Source organism: Rattus rattus, chromosome 3 (assembly GCF_011064425.1).
Source record: "Rattus rattus isolate New Zealand chromosome 3, Rrattus_CSIRO_v1, whole genome shotgun sequence".
In the NCBI taxonomy this organism is placed as follows: Eukaryota; Metazoa; Chordata; class Mammalia; order Rodentia; family Muridae; genus Rattus; species Rattus rattus.
Window position 1 is genome coordinate 148,210,908 of NC_046156.1, and position 12,046 is coordinate 148,222,953.

The 12,046-nt window shown below is 42.3% G+C and overlaps 1 protein-coding gene across 2 annotated transcripts in view; it reads right to left on the minus strand.

Annotated features, from left to right (window-relative positions):
- Positions 1-12,046, minus strand: part of Sema5a (semaphorin 5A) — a 433,267-nt gene that overhangs the window by 64,908 nt on the left and 356,313 nt on the right. For both annotated transcript variants that reach the window (XM_032898665.1, XM_032898666.1), the window contains 2 exons: positions 3,102-3,283; positions 111-254 (listed from right to left, as the gene is read on the minus strand). In XM_032898665.1, the coding sequence (XP_032754556.1) occupies positions 111-254; positions 3,102-3,283 (326 nt within the window). The remainder of the gene's footprint in view (positions 1-110; positions 255-3,101; positions 3,284-12,046) is intronic.

Consider the following 12,046-nt stretch of genomic DNA (forward strand, 5'->3'; position numbering starts at 1 on the left):
ACGGAGAGGATCTCCATGGATAAAGTAAGCTAGATCCCAAAGTGTAACTGGCCCCAATGGAGTGGCAGGAAGTGCGCGGGTGCTGATGTAGGAACACAGCTTGAACCTACCTTTCCTCCCTGTTCTGGCCCACGCACACACGCCCTCCATGCCTGGGCGTGGGGTTGCTGCAGGAGCGCTGCCGCACCTGGAAGCCGATGCCACAAGTGGTGCTGCAGGGAGACCAGGAGGTCCAGGGAGTCCAGCCTCCATTCCTGCAGGAGAGGAAGTGATTCAATACTTCAGTTGAGCCAGCTCACTGAAGCCCCATCTGCATCTTTTGCCAATGTCTTTGTACCAGGGGAGAACCATTTGCTTCTGTGGCCTCCTGAAGGAGGGAACTGTCTTTGAACAGAGCACACTGGTAATCTTTGTGGCTGTGAGTTCCCTTACAACTGGCATTTGATGCAAAAGCTCAAACCATTCCAAATATATCTACTATGTTTGAAATAGTTAAGGAACTTCAGTTATTAAATCTTCAACCTATTAGAATGGTATTTTACTGCACAGTATTAGAAGTGAATCCTTAACCTATAAAATTTCCAATTTTACTTGACTTCTGACACATCTGTTATAACACAGGAACAGTCCTCCTGAAATAGAAGAAACACTGAAAGTCACGTACAGCACATTCTATTAAATCTAAAAGCAGTGTGCATGCACAGCCGTACAGAAAGCGTTTGTGTTGAGAACAAGTGGAATTTTCTTCAGCTATTTCAAGCCAATTTTGTTAAAAAAATGAAGGGAGAATATTTAATTCAGGATCACACAAAGCCATATGTCACCATGCTATTGTACATATAGAATGATATAGCATATTTAGGAATAAAAGAAAAATAAGATGAATCTATTTTATCCAAGTCATTCAGAGAATACACTGCTATTGACACATTTTTTTCAGTAGAGTAATTTTTTTCATAAAGTGACTATGTATTTAGTCTTTGTAATTTAAATCTCCCTTAGAAGTTTTTCTGGGCTATTAAAAATAAGCTGTGGGTATTTTATTATTTGGGGCATTAGAACACTTATTGTAGGGCTTGGTCCAAGCTCCTATGCGTATTGTGTGTGGGACTTCTTTTTCTTCTTCTTTTTTTTTCTTTTTCTTTTTTTAAAGATTGATTCATGTTTTTTATGTTTGTCTGCCTATACATCTCCATACCAGAAGAGGGCATCAGATCCTTTGGGACTAGAGTTACAGACCATCTACAGTGAACCATCTACAGTGCTGTGGGTGCTGGGAATTGAATCCAGGATCTCTGGAAGAGCAGCCATTGCTCTTAAACTCTAGACCTTCTCTTTGTATAGGCATCCCCATAGGCATTGTGCATCCTCAGCTACTCTATTTTTATGCGCTTGGGACAAGATCAGCTCATACTAGCCTTTATTTTCCCCTCATAACATTCCTTTAAGAACACAGAAGTAAGTATGTAATGGTAATGCTAAAGATATCAGTTTAAATATATAAGTTGATACAATTAACAATAATATAGTTAAGATGAAGCTTTCTGAGAAGTTTTAAAAATATTTTGTAGTTTACCAGCTGAAACCTAACACTAACAGATTCTTGATAATTTTATCAAACCAAGACTACCTCCAACATCACTCATAAAAATAACAAGTCATGTTTTTAATACCCTTCTATCCACAGCCTTACACATCTTCAAAATAATTCATGGGGTTCTTCAAACTTTACAACATATTTTAATATTCTTTTAAAACTCTTAATTTCTTAAGCTTTTGAAAATATACGACTTTATGACATATTCTATTTATAATATGAAGAACATGTTACCTGTGCAGTAACGGGTAACTAAAAGTCTCTAAAACCAGCAGGACTGTAGGAAATCAGAAAATAAATGAAGCAAGCTTATCAGTAAGTATTTATTGTATGGACTTGGTTGTTGAGAGGTAGAGTAGGGGATAATCACAGAGTCTCATGGAGTAATCCCAGGGAGCATGGGAGATTTTAATAGGTGGTCATTTGCTTATATTTTTACAGCATCCCTGAAACAGTCTGGTTTACTTATGATTTTAACCTGAAATAAGCTGGCCAAGCTTGTTTAGAGGGCGACTTTCTGGAACAAAAGCTGAAGCCCGAGTGATGAACAAGTGTAGTCCAGCACTCCAGTCTTTTGGTAATGAAATAGCTCATTGTCATCTTCAAAGTAAATCCAGTAACTTATGTCGTGTTTTCTGTTTTATTACATAGCCTTATCTTTGTGGCCCTCCTTGGCTTCTGTAAACTTTATGTAGTGATAGAACCCACCTTGAAGCTGCTATAGATAGAAACTCACTGTGAAAACTGCTGGTGAGGACAAGGTTTTCCTTTTTTCTCTTCACATCTTTCTCACTCACCCTTCCTGTCCTGGGCTCTCGAACAATTCAATTACCCAATCTGATCTTCAGTCAGTTGCTTCGTAGACAGTTTCCCTCACTGCTCCTACATCTTAGGCTCATGAAAACCAGCTACGATTTTAAGAAATGACTTGTTTGTAATCAAGTGAAGAAGGGACTTGCAAATTCACCCAAGAAGCTCTTCAGGTGCTATGCTCTACAGGGGAGGCTGGCAGGACAAGTGAGTGTAGTTAGAAAAGAACATGAAGCAACTCAGATGACCCCAGTGGATCACAGCATCTGCACTGCCCTGGTTTCTAATGGTCTGAGGTCAAAGAGCTGGGGTATGATGAGTTCTGATCTATCACGGCATAGAGAAAAAGATTCATTCCAGCTATTGCTTAATGCTCTACAAGTGGGGATCACTTGTCACATATTTCAGGAAGAGGTTAAGTAATGGATATTTCCATCAAAGAAGACAATTATCTCCAGTAAATTCATAATATTTTCCTATCCAATAATGAGCTTATAAACAGTTTAAATTCACAACTTAACCTATGGTTTGAAATTTTCCCCACAAATGATGTAATCACTAAGTGATGGGCACTCCCCTTTTTTTGGCCACCTTCATCTACTAAAGCATGGGCTGTGTTAAAAATGACTGCCCAGATACCTCCACAATCTGAGATAAAATGAGACGGTGCATTTGAATGATCTGAGGCACATACCTGGAACAGTTGGTGATCTCCATTCGAGGGCCCTCACACTGCCAGCCGCCACACTGTGGAGCTGGGCTGTCACAGGATCGGGACCGGCAGAGGCAGGATCCCACAGCAGTGCCATCAGTGTGAGTACAGGGTGTCCATGGAGACCACGGGCCAAAGCTCCCATCTACGGTGAGATTTCTGGTCTGGAAAGCAAATGCAAGCACTGGTGTCAGAAAAGGTACAGCAGAAATACAAGACACAAAACCAAAAAGGTCTCTCAAGTGGCAAGCACAACTAATTTAAAATTAAAAAAAAATTAAAGTGGGCAGTGTGTATGGGAAGATTTCAAAGTTATACAGCACGGGTCAATTCTAGAGATGAAGAGAAAAGAGGGAGTGGGGATGAAAAGAAGCAAAAGGAGGAAGGAATGAGGAGCAGAGGGAGAGGAAGAGCAAGAGGGAAGGGAGGAGTAAAGGTTCACGACTGAGGAATGAGGTTTTGGTAGAACTACCCATTTGAATATGGGTAACCCAAGGAACAAGAAAAATCCACAGATATACACATTGATGCATGGCTTTATACACCTTCAAACAACTAAAGCCCATGAAAGATTAATCCAGGCTGGGCTCACATGTTACCTCCAAGTGACAATGTTTGATGCCAAAGCACATCTCAGTGTCCCCATGAGCAATGAGATCACTGCAGTGATCTTGCCAGAGCTATAGTGTAAGCACCACTCAGAGGTTTGTATGCTGGCCAGGACGGGCTTGGCACCTGCTTATGACTCAATGTAATAGCTACTAAGTGCATTGCGCAGGGCTGCTGCTGAGGATGGGTGACACGCTTGTGGGGTTCCTGTGCTGAGTTGTACAGAGGGGGAAGGAACCTGTAAAGCAGCTGGACGGGGTGCTTAATGCCACGGACAGCTTGGGTGATGACAGAGGAATAAATGTGTGGGAGGGTCACATGGCTGGGCTGTTCCCTGTCAGTGAGAGTCACTGACAGATGCTTTATTGTCATTGGGTTTGGAAGAAGGAATGCAAGGCAGGGACACCAAGAGAGACCTGAGGGCACAGCTCGGAGACTCCTGCAGGTCACTGCAGGCAGAATGCTTTGTTATGGGTTTGAGTGTGGTTGGGACATCAGTTCTTGAACACTGGAGTGAGCAGCTTTCTGACACATGTAATAGAAAATGTCTGGAAAAGAGATACTCCTGGGTTCAAAGGTTAATTTCCCTGTCAAGGCCTCCTTTCAAAAGGGACCAGAGAGGACCAAAGTCCCAGCCTCTTCATTTTAATTCAAAGGCAGGTGAGTCTTAGGCAGTGCACGGAAGATTTGATGAGAACTGTATTTTCTTTCTGCATTCTCTGGCTCCTGACTGTCTCCTCAGCCAGCCAGCATGTGAAAGGCACCAGCCACAGAAGCAACAGTAGTTTTGGTCCATGATTTCTCTAAGTACTATGGGAAATGTTTACACATTAATGTGGTTTTCTCTACCATCCATGGTGACAGATGTGGCTCTACAGTGTGATTCTCTATTCCTTCTCTTTCCCTGTCAACATTTATTTCCTCAGGTGGATGGAACTGAACCCTCCTACCAATCACTCTTATTTCTATATAAACTGTACCCACAAGGGGGATCTTGGCCTGCCCTATCTCAAAGTAAGCAAGAACACAAGTGGACAAGCAAAGGAACATTTTCCCAAGAGGAAGCTTTCTTGTCTCCCAAGGTCCCCATAAATGACACTTCTGACCACAGCTTCTGCTCAGACCCTAGGTTCCCTGGAATCCACATGCTTCTAAGGAGTAACACACCTTGCACCACAAGATGATACAAGCTTCTGAATTGACAGACTGTCTGGTTAAATCAGTAAAGTTCCTACTTTGGATATTTTTCACATTGATGCTCCAATCTCCTTTGTGCATCTACCCATTACTTAACTAGGTCTATGTTAATAATCATACCCAGACCCTTGCCTGCGACATAAACAGAGTTACCTTTGTTTTCAATGTAAAAAGCCCATGTCTTTTGTTCAGAGAATTAAGCATGGGGAATCATAACTTATCCATGTACACAGCCCATACTATCCTGAGCACCCTTGCTGCTCTCTATAGAAGGTGTTGTCTGTTTGAGACAGGGAGGAGCTGCTCTGAAGACCTGTAGAGTCAGTTCTCCACCTCTGTGCCCCAGGGTTCTGACCAGGGATAAGACTCTCACTGACTCTTCTGCATGACTGCCTAGGGTGGGAAATCCATCAAGGGAAATGAGAAATGATAAGAAATATCAACCTATGAGCTGTGCTGGGGGCTATAGGAAATGGTACACCTGCGCTTGGCAAGCAGACAGCCCAAGGCTGCCCTGAGTAACCGACACATCATCAGGTAGGATGTTGCTTCCATTCTGGTTTCACAGATGAGAGATACACACTTCTGTAATGGCATTCTTTTGAGTGTCCCAAAGCAGATTAGATATGGACGGCAAGAAACTGCTCAAGTGTCCACAGACCTCACCAGAGGCATTTTTCTGGGAAGAGGAATATGGGACAAAAACTCTTACTATAGATAAGAAGATGAAGGTGGGTATTTTCACATTGGAAGTACTGTATAATTTTAAAAATCAAGGTTATGTTTATACCATTGGCTGGCATTGTTCAGGAATGAAACAGACAGCTGACTGAGCTTTTGGTGAGCAGATAAACTAGCAAAGAAAGGACTATAGAGCTCAGAGCTGCATGTTTCCTGGTGGTAGTGGTGGTAGTACAGCTGCTCTGTGCATGACAGATTGGTGCTAGGCCCTCCTAGGCAGACCAGCCACATATGAAAACAATGTGTCACAGCTCTTCAAATCTGATGCAGAAATCTAAATTATGAATCTAAGCAAATGTGTAAGTCAAGATAAGTTAAAGAGCTTCGGACAGTAACGTACAGAGAATTGACATTCAGGCTGTTTAACAAATTACCTCAACTATAACGTTTTACATAAAATGACTCTTGCTTGTGGACCGACCAATTTTTCTGTTTATTAGACTCAAACTAGTTCTGTTGTTAGAGAAGGAAGCAGAGGCCTCTAGAACATTACTTCTAGTTTAGGAAAAAGCAAGCCTACAAAAACCACAGAAAGTAATGTAACTATGGTAGGTGGGACATCACACTGAAGAATACATGTGTGAGTTTGGCATGGTCCTGTCAGGAGGCAAAATGGCGGTTTGTAGGATTTATGCATGGAGTCTATGAGACAGGAGAACATTAGGAAAAGATCTGGAGATGCTGTGGAACCCAGGAGCCATCTGTGCAAAGAGCTTCAGCCATCCTTAGTTGGCAGGTGGGAAAGTTGGTAGGACTGCTGGAGCCTGATGAGAGTCAGAGCCAGACAGTCACTGCCATGTGTAGCCTGAGTCCCCTCATCATGGAGCCCTGGCAGAAACATAGTCTTTAACTGAAGGAGGGCAAGGGAAATACACATCAGGCTCTCTCAGGTATGTCATGACATACCATGACAGTCATCAGCTGAATCCAGGACGGGTGGGAGGGGCAGACTGAACTGACCTGACCAAGGACAGACAGCCTTGGTAAGTGGAGCGGTGGGGAAACTGAGTTCCTGGATACGATGTGCCACTTGTATACATCCAGTTTCTCAGAGAAGCAGGAAAGGATAGTGTAGGGTAAGGACAATTTATTTTTTCTAAAGGTTTCTGGGCCCTCTAAATACTAATAAGAACTTTGAGAACAAAAGATAGATGATTAGAGGAAAATTAGAAGACTTGGGGCAAAGAATATTCTCTTCAAGTTCATCAGCATTATTTGTCTCCATGAGAATACAAAGGAGCTAAGCAGAGGAATGACTTGGACATGTATTCATCTACATGCTACACAGCAAAATCCAATGTTATAAGGCCAAGAAGAAATACAGTGTCACAGTGATGAAGAAAAGAAAATGGAAAAAAATCACCCACAAGGCTAGTCCATGTGGTTCTTTGGAATGAATTAATTGCTCTGTAGGGAATATGAAATTGTCAGTTTTGTAATCCAGGGAGGCTTGGATAAGAATGCCGGAGTAGGCAAATTTTTTTACGAAAGAAATACTCTGCATAGGAAGGGTTTGAGAGTCTTTATACCAATGATCTCCCAGAATTATCCAGAGCAGAAGTTTGCACTTAAGGCCAAGGTTAATAGTGGGTCCTAGCCTGTCTAAGGCAGGCATAGTTTGAATATAAATATTCCAAACATGCATATGTTAAAAACTTGGTTCCTAGATGGAGCAGGATTCAGAAGTGAATGGCTTATGAGGACAGTACCATTACCAATTGATTTACTACGTCAAGTTTAGCATTCAATGGACTCTAAGTAAGTAAGGCCTATTAAAGATGCTGCCTTTCCTATATGCAGCTTCCTCACTGCTAGACAGGCCACAGCTACCTTATTTCTTGGAGAATTTGTTATCTTGGCTACATTCAGTAGGTCACAGGATATGCTCTTACCCCTGGACCCCTGTCTTCTTTCTGTGCTGACGACCAGGAGGTTAGCATCTTTGATCATTGCCATATGCTTCTAGTAGGTTGATGACATTATGCAGGTGAGGGTTGGCACAAGTTCAATCAAGGCCATGATTGGACAGTAAAAGAATAAGGCAGGGACAAAATTTTTGTAGGGAGGGAGAGGAGAAGTGGGGAGAATCAAAATGGAGACTGAGAAGGATGATCCAGATCCAGGTGGTCCTGAATTGCCAAGGTAGCCTGGATGGATTTCTGTAGACAAATTTATCTTATCTAGGTGGGTGGTTTATATCCTTATCAATTGGTTGTAAGCTTACTGTGTGGATGTACTGTATGAGTATTTAACATATAAATCTGGTTGTTGGGTTACAGTTTGTTGAGTCTTGATATTACCGGGTAGCTGGGACTAGAGTTCCCAGCTGGCCAGAGTTGGCCAGGGTGACTAGCAATGAGAACGGAGAGACCCTGGGGCCAGAAGATAGCTAGGCTAACATGGCGTGGTGCCACACTCGAACCAGTCACCACTGAGATACATTAAGGTTAGTTCTGTATGGCCCTATGGTGCCAGAACTAACTCCAGGAAGCAACCGTCCAGGTCCAAGAGTACCAGAGGCCCAGGTTGGAGTGGTGACTTGCGGGGACCGGTAGTACCAATTTTAATTAAACTGCAACACTTCCTGCCATCATGGTTAGCCTGGCCTCAGGCCCAGAATCAATGGATGCAAGTGACAGTGGACTGAAACCACGGGACTCAATAAATTTGTTGCCTTTAAAGTTTGCTTTCACAGTTCTGTCACAGCAGTGAAAAGGTAAATGAGACTCATGGACTCCTGGTGACTTTGGTCAGTGCTTGATCTTACGATAAACATAGGACCTAATAAGTGTGTAAAGGGCGCCTATAAAAATTAACTTCCTCCAGCTGAGAGAGAAAAGTGTTTCTTCTTTTTAAGAGCCTCCTGGTTTGAGCACCGGCATGTGAAGATAGAATGTAATGTAACATTCACCTTTTATGACATCCTAACGTGTCCCTAGGTAACGTGTCCCTAGTTGTCTGTGGCAACCATCCTCCTCCTTTCCTATTGAGATCCACCACCCTTGCCAGTCTCTGTTCTTTCTGTGGGTTTGGCTTGGCATGAGGGTTTTAGGCAGAGAGATGCTTTTAGAATTCCCTTTCTAAATATACATCCAAAGGAAAGATGAGTGAATAACAATGGCACAGAAAACGGGAGGGGTTATTCAACATGCGAGACAGCAAATAAAACCCACAGTAGTCATTTTCATAAACCAGTGGAAGGGGTAGGGGTGCCATTGGGCAGCCACTGCTTGGAACCTTCACAGGATAAGAATGCAGCGACTGGTTAATTTACAAGGAAAGACGGTAGCTTCAACCCTGTCTGGCAGTGAGGAAGCTGCAGATAGGAGAAGGTGCATTTTCCAGTCTTGTGGAGGTTTGTTATGTTACATCCTGGAGCCAGAAGAACTTGCAAGCCTCAGGGAAGCACGCTAGTGAGCAGCCACCTCCCCGAATGGTTATTCAGCTTCAAGTCTGGTTGGATGCTGTATGTCTTAGATTGAAGATTGGTCTACAAAATGCGACTGGGAATATGGTGTGCATCCCATGCTTTCAATCTGGAAATTTGGATATTTTAAAATTCTCATAACTTTCCTTGACAGGATACCAGAAATAAGGGCATATGTGCTGGCCATTGGCACAGTGAGCAGATTCTTGGCTAGCACAGACAAGGTCTGAGGCCTACCTCAGTACTGGGGAAAAGGAAACGAAAGAAAGCACTTTAGAATGAACTGTCTCAAGTTCTCTCCAGGTTTATCTCAAGTGACTTTCTTCTTGAAGCATGTGCTTTATACCAGTAAATACAAAGCCAGAGTAAAGCATGTACTGCACATCAGCAGTGCATGACAACCGTGGGAGGATTCAGTGTGTCACCTCCTTGAATCCTCACCACATCCCAAGTCATAGCCAACGATCAGCGCAAACAAGTTGACTCGAGTCTGTGAATCGCTCTCAGCTTCCTTTCTACAATGTGGTTCTGTTACAGCTTTCTCCTCCAAGAGGCTCCTGAGAGTCAGGTGCACCCTACTTTACCTCCCCTGACAGTGGGGAAACAGTGAATTTCATAGGGTTAGCTAAAGAAGATCCATTTTTGTCACTAAGAATAATATTTCCATGTTGATTTATTCATTCACTGATTCTCTGCTGGCCTAGTGTGTACACCCTTTAGTTGTGTACACAGGTTCCTCTGAGAATCTTTATATATTTATGTCTGGCCATTGTTCTTTATATTTATGTTCTTGCTTTGCGCGTGCGTGCGAGTGTGTGTGTGTGTGTGTGTGTGTGTGTGTGTGTGCGTGTAAGGGAGTGTCACGTGTGTGTGCCTACAGAGGGTAGAAGCAGTCATTGGATTATTTAGAAATAAAGTCGCAGGTAGTTGTGAGCAAAGTTGCAAGTTTTTTAACCATGGGTCCACGCCTCCAGCCCCTCCAACTACTGTTTTTTTATGGCTAAATTGAAGTCTTAGATTTTTATCTGGACATCTTTTCTTCAGAATTAAGGTATTTTATATCTGTATACAGTGACTACATGAAGCAGGATATTGGATAAGCTCCACAGGAAGTTTTGCCTTATGTTACGACATCAATTTAATATCCACCCTAAGCTTATCTCTCCAGATGAATTATAAGGCAAGACTGTACCTTTGCAGAGGACTAAGATATAGTCTTGTGTAGCCTCTAGCAGGCTAGTGAATAGGGATGATCTGTACTTATGGCTTGTGACACTTAGGGGACACCCCTTCTTAGGCCCACTTTTCCTCATGTGGGGCCCCAGAAAGGAATTCTTATCACATCAAATGCTGGTGCCTTGATATTGTATATTTTGGCTTCCAGAACTGTGGGTAATATACTTCTGTACTTTATGGAGGACTCGGCGTTGGGTACTCTCCTTTAGCATCGCAAGCAAAGTAAAGCAGGTGTAAGTGACACACGGTGCGTGCAGTTTGAGTGGAATGTCCATGCTAGCAACTCACAGGTGCCGTGCCTCAGACCCTGAGTAGTTTAAAGAAAAGGTTTTAGTTTTAGTTATTTGCACATGCGTATGTCAGTGTGGAAAGGGGTGCCGGTGCCCATACGGGTCAAGAGGTGACATTTAGGAAGTTGAGAGCCTTCAAGTTTCGGTGTTGGAAACCAAACTTGGGAACTCTGCAAGAGCAGTGCATCTTCTATAACTGCTGACCAACCTCTCCCGACCTAGGGGTTTAGCTTTTCGGTGAGTTCACACAGTCTGTCTGGCGTGTCATTTCTTTTCAATATGTCTTTAATTAAATGAACTCAATCTAATCAGATCACTTTCTTTCAACATCTACTTTTACACAAATTATGAAATGTTTTCCTTTCAAAGGCCTCAGCTTATTAAAAACAGAAAGCAAGTTCCACTTGCTTGTGTAAAGATTTAGGTAAACAACCTTCAGAAGGAAGGAGAAATATTTACCAACTGCAAAATTCTCTTGGCATTTACTATTTCTAAAATCAGTTTGCATCTTAGAACTCATTCAGCACTGAACCTGAAAGGGCACAATACTCTGGCAACACAGCTCTGGCCCAGCCAGTGTGAACTCCTGGGTTTGAGCCTCAGTATGGAAAATACAACCTGAGACATATCTGAAAGTGACAGCAACATATATAACATACTTTAAAGCCGATATTACATCAAAATTATGAAATGCAGATAGCACAGACTTCTCTCATCAATAAGATATTTTACTTTAGTGAAAGGCAAGAACAAATAACATAGAAGTGACATTTTAAAGTAAAAATTTAAAACCCAAATAAGATTATTGTTTTCAAAAAATATTTTAGCTTTCCAAAATTATATCTTGATGTGAGCAAATCCATCTGGTAAGAGGATGGAGCTCTACACCACAGACACACCAGTGTGGAGAGAGACAGAACTTGCTATGTGTAACTGACATTTGGTATGTAGTCATATTTGAGAGCTGTAATTAAGCCTCACAGCATACCCATGTTGCCTTCTCTTTGGCTTGAGACAGTATGGGTGACAACTCTTTGGTCACATCTCAAACTTTGGATCACTCCATTTCATATTTTTACTGTAAAATATTCAAGACATGCATCTGTTATAAAGCAAATCCATAGGGGTGGTGGTAAATGTCCCTCCGAATAACCGTCTTAGCTCTGATGCTCTGTGTATGTAACCATGGGTGCAGGGAGAAATGTTCTTACCATTCAAGAGAAACCACAGTTATGTTACCTGCTTCTTACACTTTTTTGACTATTAAAAATGCAAGGACAAAGTAGGCAGGATGATGCACTGACTGTAAAGATGTGTCTGCAGACTGACATTTTGGATGCTGTTCATTATGCTTTTACCTTCTGCAAAAAAAAAAAAAAAAAAAAAAGAGGATGCCTGCCTTTGTGCTCTTAACATGTGCAGCACTG